The 18302-nt window shown below is 43.3% G+C and overlaps 1 protein-coding gene across 1 annotated transcript in view; it reads right to left on the bottom strand.

Moving 5' to 3' along the window:
- LOC147748831 (growth/differentiation factor 11-like) overlaps positions 1–17056 on the bottom strand; it is a 619920-nt gene extending 602864 nt beyond the window's left edge. Inside the window, exon 1 of the mRNA XM_086964000.1 lies at positions 16321–17056. Within this exon, the coding sequence (XP_086820126.1) occupies positions 16321–16720 (400 nt within the window). The 5' untranslated portion in view covers positions 16721–17056. The remainder of the gene's footprint in view (positions 1–16320) is intronic.
- Positions 17057–18302: the final 1246 nt, after the last annotated feature.

Raw genomic sequence — 18302 nt, 5'->3', positions numbered from 1 at the left:
CTTTCATCTGCATAGGTCACCAGAGCCACATTGTGTTATTGAACTTTGTACAGTCCAAGTTCCTAAGAGCCTTATTGTTTCTAAATTATGCATTTTAATTTAATTGAATCACTACAACCATAGTCTTCTCCAGAGTACCACTGTCCTTACTGCAGGCGTTTACTCTAAAACTACTCAAAAAAATATATCTGACTTTAAAAAAGGATGTATTTCTGCGGCTGCCAGACAAAGCAGTCACTCGCAGAACAGAATACTTTCTTTGAGCCATTACTTCTAATGTGGATGCTAGGTGTTACAATCACAAGGGGCGATCTTTCTACAAACGAGGCTTCTAAGTAAAATAACCCCTATTGGCAGGATTCCATTCCAAAGCAATGTTGCGAATGGTGTCATTATTTGTTTCTAAAATCTACTTCCAATGTAGAACTTTGGCTTTAAACAGTGACAAATGTAAAAATAATTGATCCATCATACTCTACAGCATTTTTTTTCCCAAGCTTAGAAAGCTTCCTTTTAAAAGAGATACCAAGGGATTTAGGCCTAGTGGCCTAATCAGCAACAGCAGTCAGCAAATGAATTCTGTTTGAGAGATCAGTTTTAAGTCCTTTCTTGTTGGTGACCCCTGATACATTTGCTTATCAGAACGAATCTTCTGAAGCTTGCTAATGTTTTGGCCAACAAGATATATTCTCCCAGTAGTATAGCCCTTAACTTCAGTGTACGATAAACACCTACTTCTGCTACACAAGGTCAAGAAACATATTCTACAAAAATGAAGAGCGCAGAATTAAATCCAAGGGAGTGAGTCTAATGTCGGGCAGTAAACACAATCACTAGAATGCAATTTAATGGCTTCTACTTCACCAACAAAATAAAGCCGCAATTGACAAAGGCTGGGCTAAAAAAGTACAGCTATTGCAGTCTCTACGATAGCTACCACTACAACTAGCGGCCTTCCTAGAAGAGGAATTCCACACATCCTTGAGAAAAATGTATCATGGACGGGTGTATCCCAGATATTGACTTTTAACTCTTTTACGGCTTGCTGCAAAAGCCCTAAAAAGGAGAATTATATTTCTTATGGAGGTTTAAGCATTTCATCCCCAAAATTAGTCCATCATTCACTCCTAAATCCTCGTGGTAATTAGGATTTGATTATTAAGATCCACCTCCTACATTGTTTTGTCAGCTTGACAAGTGCAGGATGTATATACTCCCAGTTGGTGTGAGGGAAGAAATGTGAGTAAGCTTCTCTGGAAGACATGAAAAAGTATTTCCTTCTAAACTGAAGATGGCAGATTTAAGCACTGCGAAGACATCAGAGATTTTCTAGTGTCAGAATAAGTTGTACTTAAATAGAAAGAAGTCTTCACATATTAAACATCCCATCAAACAAAAAAGTCAGAAAGCTGTATTAGTTCACATAAGCAGGTGTCCCTCAAGGCTCTATCATCTCACCCATTGTTTTCAAAATCTACATGACGTCATTCCCAGCAATGATCAACCAGTTTCACCTCACATGTTATAACAATTTTTGTTTACGGAGTTTTATAGAGCGCAAACTTGAACCAAAAGTATCAGAGCGCTTTACATGAGCACCTGTTGTGTTTCAGACAGACGCATTCATTTTTTTTTCGTTAGGCATGGGGAGATTACGTGATTTACCCAGAATCACAAGCTGTTGAGCGTCCCTTCCAAGACTCAAACCCGTTTCGCCAGCATTGAGGTTGACCGCTCTAGCATTAAGGCAACATTCCTCCCCAACTATGCAGATGACACAAATGCTCCTTAAACTGAAGAGCCCCAATTACATTGGAAACTCACAAATCTTCAGTTGTCTCAGAGCCGTTAATCAGTGGACAATATGGAGACACCTGAAATTAAATGCTTCCAAAACGTTAATACTCACATGTGACAATTGGGAACATTATGACCCACTCTGTGCCTGGCCTGACGACCTGGGGCCACTTCCTAAAGTATCTAGAGAAGTAAGAAACCTTGTAATTACTATGGGCTTCAATGTATCTGTGAATGCCCAAGTGGACAAATAAGCAAGATGAAGCTTCATTATCATGAAAACTATGTGATGCAACTTCCCCCACCTGGGATTTCCACACAAGTTCCAGGCTACTATTTCTCTTGTACTGTCTAAACTTGAGTATGCCAATGGCCTCTACCATAGTTATCATTATTAGGGCTCCTGTTTTATGGTATTTATTTTTTTGTCATTTCTGTATTTATCCATATTTCTTTTTTGTCAACTATATCTGTATTTATCCATACTGATTATGGGTTTTGTGAAAAAAGTAAAGCTGAAACTGGTATATTTCCACATTTATTTAACCAATAAATAGTAATGCTTGAATGCCTGCCAGGTTTCAGTGATATGAACACTAGCAGAAGATAAATCAATGCACTTTTATGAAAATATGCACATTTCAGTATCAGCCTTGTGCATAGCTACTGCTGTTTAAGCCTCTTTACTAAAATTACTTTCTTTTTTAACCCCTTTACCTATCACTCCACACAGTTATTGGCCTGGCAGTGATGGCAAAGTGTATTTAGAATCGCTCAAAAGGCACTGAATTTCTGTTTTTATCCACATTTAAAAAGGAATACAGACCAGAAAATAAATGGTTTTCTGTCTGTATTTATCTGTAAAAATCAGCAACAACAGAAAACAGGGAGCCTTAATCATTATCAACCATGAAAAGACAGCATTAGAGTCAAAACTCTACTGCCAGACTACTCCTGCAAGTAAAGCCACAAGCCCCCATCTCCCCTGCCTCAAGGGACCTACATTGGTTGCCTGTTGCCAGAAGTTCCACCTTCAAGCTACTTTGTACAGACCCCCCCAAGATTTCACGATTTGGGAAAAATGTGTGATATCGGCACTTTTGTAAAAATGCGGCTATCTTTACAGAAGTGCCCACAAAATATGACTGAAAAAAACTGCAGTTTACCCTCTCTGTACTGGCTCTGTGCTGCCACTGAGCTAGTAAAGAGAGGGTGGCAACAGGTCTACAGGCAGCAGATGTGTTAAATTCCTGTGCTGCCTGAATTTGAAATGCAGCTAGTTCCCTCCTGAACAATTAGCCTGCAGGCTGCCTCATACATTTGTGTGCCTCGTGTGTACCCTGCAGGCCACTGAAAGGCTGTCCTGTTCCCCACCCTTCAAGGCACTTCTATCCCTGGGCTCCCCATTGTCTCTCGTTAACCCCTAACCTCCCCATGTCTCCTAATTGTTGTTTACCAACCTAAACCTTCTACGACGTCAACCCCCCTCCGCCGCTGCTGCATAAGTTATCCGATGTCAAATAAACCAGGTTTCATATTGTAATCTGCGCTCTTTGGCATCAGACACCCTCCGATTCCAGGCACAGTGCTGCTGGAGATGTTACAGACTATGACATACCACAGTCTCCAGCAGTGACAGAGCACAGGCCTTCTGTATTTTTGTGGCAGGCAACATTTTTTTGCCCAACGCAAAAATACCATGAATTATGAGATTTTGGGCTGCAAATGCTGCTTTTCTTGGCAGTGAAATTTGCCACCCAGAGCCGCAAAATCCTGGGGGAGGGGGGTCTGTTTGTATCACCCACTAACCAGTACATGCACCAGGACCAAGAAAAAAAACATAGGTGGTATATCTTTCTCTGTTCAAGCAGCCACACTATGGAATTCATTACCCCTAAACATAAGATTCACAGATAACTATCTTACCTTCAGTAGACTACACAAGAGTTGGCTCTTTCCTACATAACCACTATACTCAACTTAATGTATAGCATATCCCTGTGCATGTAAACATTTATAATTTGATTATATGTATGAATCCAGCTATGTGTATTTTTTTGTATAAACATGTATAATAACTATGGTTTTTAAATATATATTCTTTAGGTCTGCTAAGAAATGTATATATAACTTATAGTTAATTATATATATTAATCTAAGCATTACATGTTTAAAGATCACTGCATAGTTTGGATTAGATGCTTACGGGTCCCTGTTTTATTCATCTATCACAATATGTAAATATTATCATAACTATTTTATCTGCAAGTGCTTCGCTACTGAAGTATTGAGGAAAAGATGCAATTTACAAAAAATGGTTATAAAAAAGAAAATTGGCTTAAAGTACAGCAAAACTTGAAAGTCTGAGCTTGTATAATACAACTTTAAATCTAGATATATTATCTTCCTTATACATGTATACCCTTTCTATGTAATTATGTGTTTATATGTTTATTACTTTACTCCTACTGTAAAAGAAATATATATATATATACATGTATACCCTTTTATGTAGCTATGTATCTGTATGCTTATTACTTTACTACTTTATTCCTACTGAACAATTGGAAAAAAAAGAACTCTCTCCAATACACTACTTTGTTTCACGCGATACCTCTCTCAATATATCGTCTACTTTCACTCTCTGACTCATGCCAAACCTCATTCTACTACTATGGTCTCCAAAATAAACCTTCCGAGACTCTTCCCTTCCATCGCTCCTAGGCTCACACAAAACCTACTATGGTCTCCCAAGCAAACCTTTCTAAATTCTTCCCTCATATTAACCACCTTTGTCTCATCCCAAACCTACTCTGATTTCCCTAAACCCTTTCTAGAGACTCTTCCCGCCTCCATTTCTCCATTTACTCATCCCAAGCCTCATCTTACTACTATGATCTTCCCAAAAACACTTGCTAGACTCTTCTCTCTTCTATCCCTCCATTATCCTATTCAATCCAACTAACAGACTTGCATGTCCCCACTCGAATTAAAACATATTTTCCTATACTAATCCACCACTAATCCTTTTTGGGTTCCGGAGTAGTGTGCTACTCACCAAAAAGCATTTCGACACCTTCTCAGGGGTAGTAAGAGCTATATAAATACAATTAAAATATACTCAACAAACAAATCGTAAGGGTACATGACAGCCTTCCATGACCGACAAAAAAGTAATACCAAAAAATTTCAGACAATAAAATAATGTGGACTCCACTGAGGAAGGAAGTGGACCGTTAGGGGAGCATGTTTTCTCATATACATGAAGTAGTTGGTGTTGGGATTGATGAAGTGAAGGTGTTTGGGAAGGACAGTGTGATGTTAGCTCCAGTACAGATCTGGGGATATGAACACAAAGAAAGGACTAGAAAGGAAACCGTTTTTTCTCATTTTAATAAATGGCAAACTGTTCAACGCTGGAGTCCTTTTCGTTATCTCCTCTTTAGTCGGCCTCTTATTTGAGTGTACCTCTGAACAGTTCCGTTTATCTACGCTGGAAACAATCCTGGTAGACGAGGCTTGTGCAGAATTCACACAGCTGAATCCAAATGCTTTCGCACAGGAAACTACAAAAGTGTTCCAGGAAGTCTTGTGTTTTTTGTTTTGCTTTTGCAAGAACTGGCCTTCTTTGATGCATATTCTCCTAGAAGGTCTGTTCCCTGGAGCTATGTCGGGACCAAAAGTATCGCCAGTACTCCCAACTTTGCTGAGATAGTGCACACTTTGGATCAGAACCTACATCTAGGGCAGCTTTGCTCTACTTCAATCAAACTGATATTATTCCATAGGAACCTATTATCAGACGCTTGAACAACTGAGTCAGAGCAGCCCTGCGTGTTTTGATGCGTGGATAAATGATCCATTGAGCTTTTGAATTAATCTTTAGTGGTAGGGCGTATTAAGAGTTTACTAGCATTGCCCTATTATCCTTGTGTTCCCATACCTGACATTGCTAGTTTCGCTCGAATCCATTATGAGATAAGCAGAAAGGATAGCAAGTAAGGGTTCTGGGGGCATTCTAATGATTATAGAACACACAAGCTCACTGATCACGAACAGTATATATACTCAGCTCTATTCTGTTAATATGGAGCTGTAAAGTGCCACACACAGCATGAGGTTGACTTGGGAACTCAGCTGAACAAGCTGCAAAACAAGAAGGGAAACCAAAAATAACTAATAAACCAGGTACACAAAATTGAAAAGGTGTATTGGAACGTCTCTCTCCTAAATACCAGTAACATATTTATGCCAGTTAAGGGTCAAGGGAGAGCCTTTCATAACACTGTGCCTTTAACAGTGAAAATCCTCCCTCCAAAACTCTGATTGCTCGTAGGGGGGCTTCCTAATGTATGTCTAGTAGAAGAATGTGGGCCCTCCCTTCCTGTGATATATTGGAATTGTTTAATTTGTAAATTCCTAATACTGTCTTCGAAAATACCATATGAGTCATCGCTGAAATTTCAAGTTCCACACTCTTATTTAGATCGAGCCACTTCAGTGTGTGAAGAAACCCAACAGAAGACCTGCATCAGGAGCAGCACCCAGCACACTCGGGGGCAGGCGGAATGCTGGGTAAGTACTGGTTAAGTACTCCAAGTGGGAGAGGGGTGGGGTAGGGGTCCCAGCACTCCTCACTTCTTTTTTCTGTCAGAGAGATGGTTATCTCCATAAGTAAGGAATGGGACAGGTACCTGGGGTAATAACTGTAATCAATTATCATTAGGTAAATGTCCAGTTTTTATATAGAACTTACTACAGATAAAAAGCATTTCTAAGCGTTCACAATTTTAACAATGGTTAATGAATCACAGAGATACATTTACGTCCAATGGCGAAATAGTCTCCAAAACAGTATACTTCAGAATTACTAGTGCAATTATCTTATACCCCTGTGCCTCCCACCTCAAAGCACTGCACATCTGAATTATACAGATAATCCAACCACATCCCTGCGCAACAAAATGTGCTAAGAAGAACATCACTGGCTAGTGACACCTAAAAAGAACCCACCAATCTAGAGAAGTGATCAGATAACTTGCCATATTTGATCCGACTAGGCAAGCACTGTAGGTTACTACGAGTCCTTTCCAGAATACTTAGACCCTCCGTGATGACTACAGATCACCTGCCACACACAAGACTGCTAGGGCAAGGAAAAAATGACATCACCTGGGTACAGCTGAAAACAGTGTAGTGGGAAAGAAAACATCACAAATTAGCACCACTCAAAATCAAACTAGCACAAGAAAGTGGCATCACGTATCAACGTATCATCATGAACATGTCCACTTTGTATTATATAACACATTAACCACAGAAATGCATAAAAATATGCCTTGGCGAACACATTTCACCGCTCTCCCAGAATTAAATTAGGATAGTGAAAAGTACACAGAAAACACGACTCGCATAATTAAAATGAGTACAAGATCTGAAACTCTACTCCATCACAACCGAGCAATGTGACTGAGGGGCGGCACTAAAAGAGCGCAGCTTCCATAACATATTGGCTCGCAGTGAAGTTGTAAAAGATCCCTCTCTCAGCCATCACAGCTGTCTGCAATCAATGCATATCAAGACAGAGAAACATTAGCATGCTATGACTACCTGCCGATAAATTAGGGGTTATGCGCAAATAAAATAAAAATATCAATTATAAGTACAGGGATGGCTTAATGTTCCTGTATATAGGGAATGAATTAAGATATTTTAAGTGAAGCATCTTTAAAAGCATGAAAAAGAAAATGCAAGTGGTATAAAACTGCAGAGTAAAATATATTAAGGAAAATCATGTCTGAACGTGCGCTATACCTTGAACTGCTTTGTTGAAATCTTCATATTTAGGTCACCCGCCCCCGCCGCTTAGAGCCACCATGCATACCCCTAACAGAAGGTAAACCAGAAGAGGATCAAAAAGGTGAAGGGCCCAAGCTGCGGAGGGGGATTCTGGCATGACTTCCTTTCATTCCGTGCATGGAAGGTGCCAGAATCGACACAGGGGTTATCCGATTAGAAATGCTTTCAGATGCATTCTTCTGCCCTGCCAAATGGATCCGGCCCGTCTCCTCATGAGGCTATTACTAAGTGCAGAGCTCAGAAGCCTTTGGAGGGCTATCCATAGGGGGCTTGGTGTGCTGTTTCAGAACATGGGAAACATTTAAAAAATGCAATAAAACAAAACACCAATAAAGGCTCCGAATGAAACAAAAATACCCAGAATGGAGGAAGGTGGAGCAATAGACGTGAGGTGACCCAAACCCTTTTTCTCCGTGCTCCTGTCTCAATAAAATAAAGCGCAGAGAGGAAAGGAAGCAGACGATGTTTTTGTTTTAATTAGGGTGCCTTTCGTTTGCCCTGGAGCTCTGGGGGTATCGCTAATCGGGAGAAGATGCCGATGAAAACAAAACACAGGCAAAACGGGGTATTGTAGCAGAAAAGGGAGCAGCGAAGAAAAAGAGCTAATATATGTATTGCACACTATAAAAAAATGATTTTCCACTTACAAATAAAAAGTGAACGTGTAATGGTGGGTGAAGGAGAAACAAATGAGTTATTTGAAGAGGCAGTGAAAGATGCCGTGGGGATTGGAGAAGTTTGAAAGGGGCACTGACATATGTGGGAAGAGAAGAGATTTGTGGAGGTGTCATTTTTAAGGATATGACACCTAAGTGATGCCACAGAAGTGAGGGGAAAGGAAGCAAAGAGGAGACTGTTCATTGAGGCTGAGCAGGGATTAAAAAAGGAAGAGAATGGGATGTGTTACATTGTTAATCAATTAAACATACAATAATCAATAAATACACTCATCAAAAAACTTAAGAGGATCAAATTGTAACCGCAGCATATATGCAAACCATTGCTGGAACTGATGCTCTCTAGAAAACTATTCATCCACACATTGTCCCTATTCCTACTCAACACTAGCACCTTGCATAAAGCCTAGCAGAGTACCACCAGACCTCGAAAAGCCTCTATAAACATTCCTCAGCTCTCTCTTTAGTATGCATGGGCACAACAGCGGCAGTTCAACACCAAACAAGACTCAGCTAAAGCGAAAAGGCAGAATGATCTCACCTAAAGTTCAATATTGATTTTCATATCCTACAAAATTTTTCAAAGCCCCAATCATGTTTTACACATATAAATACATTACACATTCAGTAGTGTAGCCAATGTGTCATGGGTCCTAGTGCAAGGAAGAAAAATGCCCCCCTTCGCTATAGGAATTATAAAATACAGCAATAATCAGGGTTCAGTGGACCCTTCAGGTCTCTGGCCACAGTGCCACTCTACCTGTTGCACCAATGGTAGCTACACCCCGGTATACATTGTTATATAGGAAACATTTTAACGGGAGTGCCTTTGATTTGTCTTTCTTCATGATGAAGACAATCTTGTAGTTGACCAGACAGACATTCGCCATGCAGAAGTGCATGCAGGCATGGGGCTTTCTCTAGGTTTTGATTCTCAAGGGATGCTGAAGGAAGATATCTCTGCATCTGTTTTGTTGTTATATTTTAAAGGCAAGTCCAGCCTCACTGGTTGTGAAAGTTGTTATGATAGTTGCTAGAATAATTATACATCTGTAGGAAGGGTATGTTTGGTATTGCTTTTGAAAAGCCTTTGCAAAAGAGCCGACGGCCCCCTGTTCAGTATTGGTTTGGTAACTGCAGTCCTGTATGAGGCTAAAATGCAGTCTGAATCCCAGATTTAGGCAATGCCCCTGCATCATTGCCAACAACAACATGAAACCCGTCAAATGAGAACTAGCACTAACCTCGCAACCAACCACCCTGCCATGGCCCTGACAGACCTCCTCCCCATCTGGAGCTCAGTGGCGCCATAACAGAGTCCTTATTGAACACTGTTCACAAGCAGCATCGAAGTCTGGTGAGGAGACATAGTTAGTCGTCTCTCAGGTATTTCTCCAGCCGAACAACACACCGGGAAGGAGCCCACTAGGTGAACTGAGTTTCTATAAACACAATAGTGCTGTAAAGTTCTTTCTTGTCGCAAGCTAGCACTACACAAAACACATAAACAGCAATCTATGAGCTTAGGGTTCTCCTGGCAGAAACTCGCTATTCTTTCTGTGTCAATGAAATCTGGGTCCCCAGTGCTCTTGCCCTGAAAATCGACTACATCTTTTCACAGGAATCCTGCATTAATATCAACAGTAAGCACAACACAGAGCAGCCAAATTTAGCCATAATTGTATCCTCTTACCTCTGTTAGCCATGTTATATAACCATTGGTTCAAACACCTTCTTGTGCCCTACTCCTGGTCTACAACTGCCACAATTATGTGTCTTGTTTTACTAGCCCTGTGCCAGGCCTCTTCCTTCAAGCAACCCGTACTTGACTTCTGCTCCTCATTGTCTGTGACAGCTTGAACCTGGTAATCTTTAGTAATGTTCATCCCTGGTTGGAGGGCCACAATCATTCTGCAAGCATAACTTCAACTGAACCTTTTTATGTAGCTGTAATTGACCACTGCTCTTCCCTTCCCACCCATGTAGTTGGCCATGCACCCATCCAGACATTATACAACAAACTTCCCCTTTAACATCCCACTTCATTGTCACTAGTGGTCTAGTATTTAGTCCCTGTCAGTGGTCATGCCCAGCCTACATGCACTACCCCACCAACCAAATCAGGGCTGGCCTGGGACAAAAAAAGAGGCCAGAACAAGAAAATAAAAGAGGTCCCCAGTAGCGAACTAGATAACTAAAAGATTGGCCCACATTTACAAATCGGGGCAGGTTTTAGCTTGTAAAAAGACACTTCTAGGTGTTTCACAAGGTATGGGAGACTACATAGGTAATGCCTCTTGTGGTAATATCAGTGAAATCAGCAGTAAACACTGGCCAACCTGGCCATAAAACAGCCAAAAAACGGCCCTTATACTGACCTATCAGACCAGCCCTTCAGGCACTGCCTGATTGCCCTATAGGCCAGTCTAGTACTGAACCAAATGGACCTACAACATCAAAGCCAGTACGCAATTTAATGGTCTGTCATCTAGGAATCTCCACCTCATAAATCCTTAGCAAAAACCGTGAAACGAAATGTGAAAAGTGACAGGCAAATAAGACTGGAGAGTGAGAGAAACAAAATATGTGAAATGAAATGAAGGTTTTTTGCAAACTGACTGAAAGGGAAACTTGGAACCTGTGAGGCACGATGACTCAACATAAAGCAGACTGCAGTCACATGGTGGGGGCGCAAAACTAGTCATCAGAGCATGGAGAGAGCTCTGGGCACGCCACTGCATACGGAATAGTGGTTGCTCTTGTCATCAGAGAATTAAGAGAAGGTTCAGGGAATGCATCCTCATAGAAGACCGGTGGCCTCTGTCACCAGACTGCAGAGAGAGTTCAGAAGCTAGAGTTCAGACCATGCATACTCATGAAAAGAGGCGTAGCTCTTGTTATCAGAACATGCAAGGGAGTTCGGACCATGCATACTCATGAAAAGAGATGTAGCCTTCGTCATCAGAACCTGCAGCAGGAGTTCAGAGCATGAATAATCATGAAAAGAGTTACAGATGGTTCTGTCGGGTAAGGTACTTGCTTTTAAATTGATGAAGTCTTGATCATGCAAAAACAATAATAGTAGATAGCATACATTTCTTTGTAAATTTTACATTGGAACACGCCAGACAAACAATATATATATATATATATATATATATATATATATTTTTTTTTAAACATCTTTCAATTTTATTAAATCCGCTCAGTACATTGTTCACATATCCAAATTACAATGGATTCAACACATTTTGCGGAAAAATTAAAATAAATGGAAAAAGAACGCCTAACATACCATTATGTTCGTATATGCACTCTCAATATCTTATGATGTTGTTACCCACTTACCGAATAACCATCTTCCCTTTATTTATACATTCAACCACCAGGGTACTTCCTCCATACAATTATCTCTTCATTAATATTCCTCTGTATAAATTCCATCGTCCCTATATCTCTTCGCACTTCCGCAGGCAACCTCTGGCCTCGTATTTACCTTTTCTGCCCCTGAGCAGCCGTCTAAATCTTCCTCCCATTCCCGGAAGTCTGGCGGTCTGGTTTCTCCCCACCCGCTGGCTATATTCCTTTTCGCCACTATTGCTGTGATTTTAAGCATATCACTATATATTTGGGCCACCTTATTTCACCTGTCAGACACAGTATTAGCCACTGAGGTTCCAGTGGGATCCCCTCTTCAGAGACCTCTGCTATAATTTGTGTTACTTCCTTCCAGTAATTATAAATTTACCTGCACTCCCACAGAATGTGAAAGAAGGAGCCCATTTTCCCACACCCTCTTGCGCAGTATGGAGAGGCACCCTGGCCCCACCTGTGTACTAATGTCCTGGCAACATAGGACCTGTGGAGGATTTGCAGCTGAATAAGACGGAACCTGGCTCTCACTGCCACTTCTCGCAAACTCTGCAATGCCTCCTCCCAGTCGTCATCCTCCAACAGTCCCAAATCTAATTCCCAGACCTGTCTCAGCGATTGAATCGGATTTGGTGAGTTATATACAAGTTTCCTATATGTTAACGAGGTGGCTTTAGTTACCATATGGTCTACTAACAATCTGTCTTCCAGTGGGGCATATTCAGCTAATGGCTCCCCTTCTTTAATATGTTTACGCAATGCGTGACTCAACTTCAAATATCTATATCGCTCTGTGTCAGCCAGTCGTATTCGGTTTGTAGGTTTTCAAATGTCTTCAGGGCCTGCCCTCTCCAAATATCTCCCAAGCTCTCAATCCCAAGTAATTTCCATTTTTGAAATCCTGTTAGCCCTCCCACCTCCCGCAGCTGGTCCCTGTCCCACAACGGAGTCTTCTCTGTCAACTTGCCCTCCCATCCTAAGTGTTTGGCGGCCTCTCGCCAAGCCCACACCACCGTCTGCATATGCGGTGGGAGTACTCTTTCCTTGCTTCTACAGTACAGTGGCACAGGATAATCCCTCTCCCCCATCACCTAGTGGTCTCCATGGAATGCCGGGTCATTGCGATCCGCGAATGCCCAGTCGTTTACCACTATTAATTGTGAAGCCTAGTAATATTTCCGGATATCTGGGATTGCCAGCCACCCCACGTTTGTAGCTTACATAACGCTATCCTAGCACAGCCTCCATCCCATAGGAGTTTGCGTAGTTCGCTGTCAATATTCTGGAACACTTTTTGGGGTATTTTATATGCGGTATTTTGCATGATGTAGACCAGTCTGGGTAGGGACATCATCTTGAAAAGAACCGCCCTTCCCATCAATGATAGCGGCAGCCTTCTCCAGCATTCTACATCACTCCTCAGGCGCTATATTTGAGGATATAGATTATCAGCCAGGAAACCCTCTTGTATTGTGGATATATTAATACCCAGGTAGGTAAAATTCTGTTTGAGCACTAGCGGCATCGTGTCCCTCAGCCTCTGCGGGATATCTCCTTTCAAGGGGAAAATCAGGGATTTCTCCTAATTTATCATATATCCCGAGTAACTGCCAAACAACTGGAAATTATGCAGAACCCAATGGACTGATCTATATGGGTTCACCAAATATAGGAGACCATCGTCCGCATACAGGGAGATTCTATCCTCCCAATCCCCTCTACCCTCTATGCCTGTTATTATCGGATCAACGACAAACAATATGACAGAAAAGTCAATGCATTTTCATAGGGAAGAGGAACGGTTCCTATCATCAGAACATACAGAGGTGGTCCAATCCATTCATCTTCATAGCGATGAAGGCTGACTACTGTCCACAAACTCACACAAGTGGTTTATAACAAACGTCTTCGTAGTGATAACGATAGCTTCTGTCATCAGAATATGTCGCTTGGGTGTAGGGAATGCACCATAATAAAAAGTTTGGGGCCTGGCTCCTATCAGAAAATGCAGAGAAGGTTCAAGGCATGCATCAACATTGGGAACAGTGGTGGCATGAGTCGCACAATATGCAGAGGAGTTTAGGGCATGTATCCAAACAAGGAACTGAGGCTGCTCCTTCCGCTACACAGAGAGGACTGAAAGCATGTATTACCATGCATTTCACCAAGCAGGTAGAGTACCGAAGCAATGCCACTGTACCCATTTTGTCAGCAGTGACTGGGGTCGAGCATGCAGCACAAACAGACACTGCTAGTGAAGGATGACATGAGACTCCTCTCCTGGCCTGTCAAAAGAGCAAGGGTGTAGCATTACATCCATGCAAGGTCATGGTCACCTGCCACCACATCGTACAATGAACTCTACAGCATGCAGCGGCCAGCGGGTGGTGTGAGAGTATATTTTCAGCCTGCAACCACACACTGAAGGCTTTTTTACCTTTCAGCAAAGCATTGGGTAAAACCTGCAGCCTGCACCTACAGAGCAGAGATGCAGGGAAAGGCATTGCGGGAGGGCTCTCTTCCCTCAGCTGTCAGCGGAGCCTGTAAGCGCGCAGGAGGTGCAGCGGGCACCATTGAACGGAAGGAAGGGGTGGGGTGCTCGGCGCCTGTCCGCAGAGCCTGCATAGCAGCCAGCAGAGGAACGTCAAGCGAACTGTCTTTAACCGTCAAATACATGTCGCGACCCTTCACCAGGCAGAATGCGCCTCTGCCCATCAACAAAGAAAGAAGGGAAATAGTCTGCAGCAAGCAGTCACTAAAGAGGCTCCTGAGAGCATGAAAGGCAGGACCGGACTACCAATCGTGCGGAAGAAGGGGCAAGCGCTGCCAAATCGCACAGTAGCCGGGAGCCGGTCACCATGTAAAGGAGAGCGCTGCTGCTTCTGACTTGGGGCTAGCGGGCAGAGAAAAAAAAGGCGAAAAAAAGAGAAATTTGAGATGAAGACAAGGGGGAAATGGCACACAAATGAGTGTGTATGACTGAATTCTGAAGTGAGTGTCAATATTGAAGACAGCTGATCCGCATGATAAAGTGGAAAGGGGCGTGGATACATGGGTGTGCTTGGAAGTTCAGATTTAGAGCCTGACTGGCTGAGTCACAAGTCAAGCCCATAACCGTATTACCATACATGTTTTCTGTGACAGCAATGCCCTCTGACTCGCACCACGTGCCCGCAGCTACCACATTTGACAGCCCAAGAATGCCAGTGTTAGGGTGTGTTTATGGCTCGTATTCTGCAAAGTAAACTTTATGGAAGCGGAAGCGCATCTGCCATCTCTGCCCAGTCAATCGGCGTGCTGTTCTGAACTCTGGGTGACCGTGGGAGTGCAATCCCCCCCCCCCCCCCCCCCCCCCCCCCCCCCCCGACTTAACTACAAAGCGTCTGCAAAACGCGAGATTTCTTTACCAAGCTTGAGCGAGCAGGTACTGGGGCTTTTTTAAGCGTTCTGACGCCTAGCACCATTTAGGCGCTCTTTTGTTTGACAGGTATATCCAGCGCGAGACCCCCCCCCCCCCCCCCCGCCGCCCCCAACCCCCCAAAAAAGCCATCCAACGGAGAAACAAACATTTAAAGCGCCTTATCTCGACTGCACTTTCACTGCTCTCTACCAATCACATCAAACGGCAAGATCACCAAAAGGATCTGGTAACAAAATGTGAAGGGGTGCTGTCCATGTACAACACCCAAGAAGCCCGACTAGGACTCTGCCTGGCTAACACTGTTGAGGGACAGGCCCCGGGCTACGCCATCCATCTGTCTTCATTGAACGTCAACGCCCCCTCCAGTGGGGCTGACCGCAGTTTCATCTTAAACCCTTGTTGCGGTGAGACGCCCGGCGAAACATTCGCCACAGTAACAGATGTGACCTCCAGAAAAGTCAACCCGATGCCGAAATATTGAGGATGAAAGGAGTGACCAGTCCAAAAGCAGAGGGAACTCACGAGATGGCACAGAAAGGTCCAAAGCAGGAGCACGGACGAACATTTAAACACACTCTCAGAACACATTGACAGCCTGCACGGGCTCTCTCCGTGCCAATCAAAACCCTTTCTATAGTTGCATTCTCGAAGGCATTGCAGTTATATTGTACGAAACAATAGCTCATCCTCTAATACGGACAACAGACAATGAGAGTTGCATTGCCTCCGAGCTTCACCCACAGGATCATCGATTTCAGTGAGAATACACAATTTATTGACATTTTAACTTAGCATGTTCTCTGACTCTGTGCAGGCAACAGAAGAACTCCCTGCGAACTCACTAACCACGTCTGCATCCGTTTCGGTACTCTACAACAAGAGCATAGCATTCTCTACTGCGCCAAGGCTAGTTTTCACACCACGTTAGTGGACACTCGTGTAACAGCCAAACCGACGTGCTGGTATACATCACAACATGCACAGCAGCTCAGAGAAACAGCGCACTGCCTTTGTTGAACCGCCCCACTAATCAGGGTGTCACCTGAGCATGTTATGCCTTCGCTCAGCCTTTCATCCGCCTATATCATACAGCAAAAGTTATATCTAATGACAGCGCTGAGAAAGTCACTGTAAACCCCGCCAGTAATCACACGAGCTGCATGAGAGCTATGGATGACCTGCGGAGGAACTTACTTTCTTGAGACATGCTGATGACTGTCTCCGTGGTGGCATGGTACTCGTCCTCCTCCAGGAAGTCGTCCTGTGGGAAGGAGTCCCCCTGGAAGTCGTGCAGGTCCAGGATCTGCTGAAGGGGGGGCGCCTTGGGCAGCAGCTGGTTCACCACCTCCCGGCTGATGTTTGGAGCTTCCTTCATCCTGAGCTTGCTCAGGATCTGCGACTTGATGCTCTCAAGCCGCATCTCTTTGCTGTGCTTCCTCCACTTGCACACCGGGCAGCCCTGGTCCTCTCTTTCGGCTTGGGACTTCTCTTCCAGAGGGGCCCCTTTGTCCAGTATGGGTTCGTCCCCTCCCCTGGAGAACTCCATAGACAGCACCAAGGCGCAGAGGAAGAAGGGGGACCGTTGCACCAACATTGCCCAGCTGCGGCGCCACCCGCACCTCACTGCCTGCGTTACAGATCCAAACGTGTGCCGGTGCGAGTGACGAGCATCCAATGCGCTCTGGGCATGCGGGGCTCAGGGGTGAAGTTGGAAGAATACTATGGGGGATGTACAAGCAAATGGACTCTCCCCCTTTTTATATCCCAAGTGATCTCTGTTGTAAAAAGCCTTGATTGGTGGAGAAGGTAACAAAAGAGTCCTGGAAGGCCCTGTCACCAAGTTAAAAAAAAAAAAGAGGGAGCGAGAGAGGGAAAGGGGAGCACGCCGAGAGTTTCGTGTATCACATTCCAGCTTCAGTTTCTCTGTGTCAGTTTTAAATGTGGGCACTTACTTTTGAACAAGGAGCTCGGGGGCGGAGGGGAGGGGTGGGGGTATCTCGCAGCTCTTAAAGACACAAAGTCCCTTTTCCCCAGCCGGACTGGCCAGTGCGCACACCCCTTCTCTTTTTGTAGCTGAAATGTCCTTTCTTTAATTATGCATCTGCTATCTGCAGCACACGCTTATCAAGAAAACACGCGGATAAATGCACGTCTTATTGTAGTAAACGTGTTTAACCTGTCTCATTTGCAAACATTTTCCATATTTTCAGACACAATCAAATTCATTACAAAAATATGCGAATAGTTTACCTCTCACCTTAGTGCCACTGAGGCACGGCGCTGACGACGGCTGACGTGAATACCTGAAAAAGTGAATTGTCTTAGTTCAGAGCGTGTGTCACAAATAGACAGACCCAATTGAACTCACATTTTCCCCAGATAAAACACTGGGCAAAAAAGAGTCACACATTTATTTATTAAAGAGTTTTGTAAGAACGCTGCAAGTTGTCTTGTGGTACTTAGAATTCTATTTTGCAGTACATTCTTCAGTAAGGTTTATGTTAAGGGCATACAACAAGTATGCGATACATGCATAATCTATCTATTTATGCATATTTATATAGCGCTGTTATTAACCAAAGGTGTTAGGGCGCTTTACATGAGAAAATTTAATTACATGGAAGTTGCAGATTGTTTAAGATAGACATTACAGCTATAAATAATTACAAAGGTTGAAAGTACTACAACAAGGTAGATCATTACGTAAAACAGAATGCAGAAAAGTCAAAAAGGTCGAGGTAGTATACAGAGTGTACAAAAGGTATACATGGCTGTATAAAGGTTGAGGTAGTATAGAGGTCTGTGTCAAGAGTTGATTACAATGTTTCAGCTAAAATACCCTTGGAAGAGAAAGGCTTGCAGGTCCGTTTTGAAAGTCATCAGAAAAGTAGTTGTGTGCAGATTTGGAGGTAGTGAGTTCCAGATTGTAGTTGCCCTACCTGAAAAGGATTGTGCCATCAGTCTGCCCCTTTCAAAGGAGGGTGTCAAGAAGCATTGCTTTGCCGTTTTGCGATGGTCTGGAGCCGCCTGATAGCTTGAGCTTGTCAGTCAGGTAATAGGTGGATCTGTGCAGGGCTTTATGGGTGATGCAGGCAGACTAGCAGATAGCCCTTGCTTCAATGGCAGCCATTAGAGAGTGATCAGTATAGGAGTAATGTGGTAATTTCTTTTGGCCC

Source organism: Lissotriton vulgaris, chromosome 1_1 (assembly GCF_964263255.1).
Source record: "Lissotriton vulgaris chromosome 1_1, aLisVul1.2, whole genome shotgun sequence".
Lineage (NCBI taxonomy): Eukaryota > Metazoa > Chordata > Amphibia > Caudata > Salamandridae > Lissotriton > Lissotriton vulgaris.
This window is presented reverse-complemented; position numbering and strand designations above follow the sequence as displayed.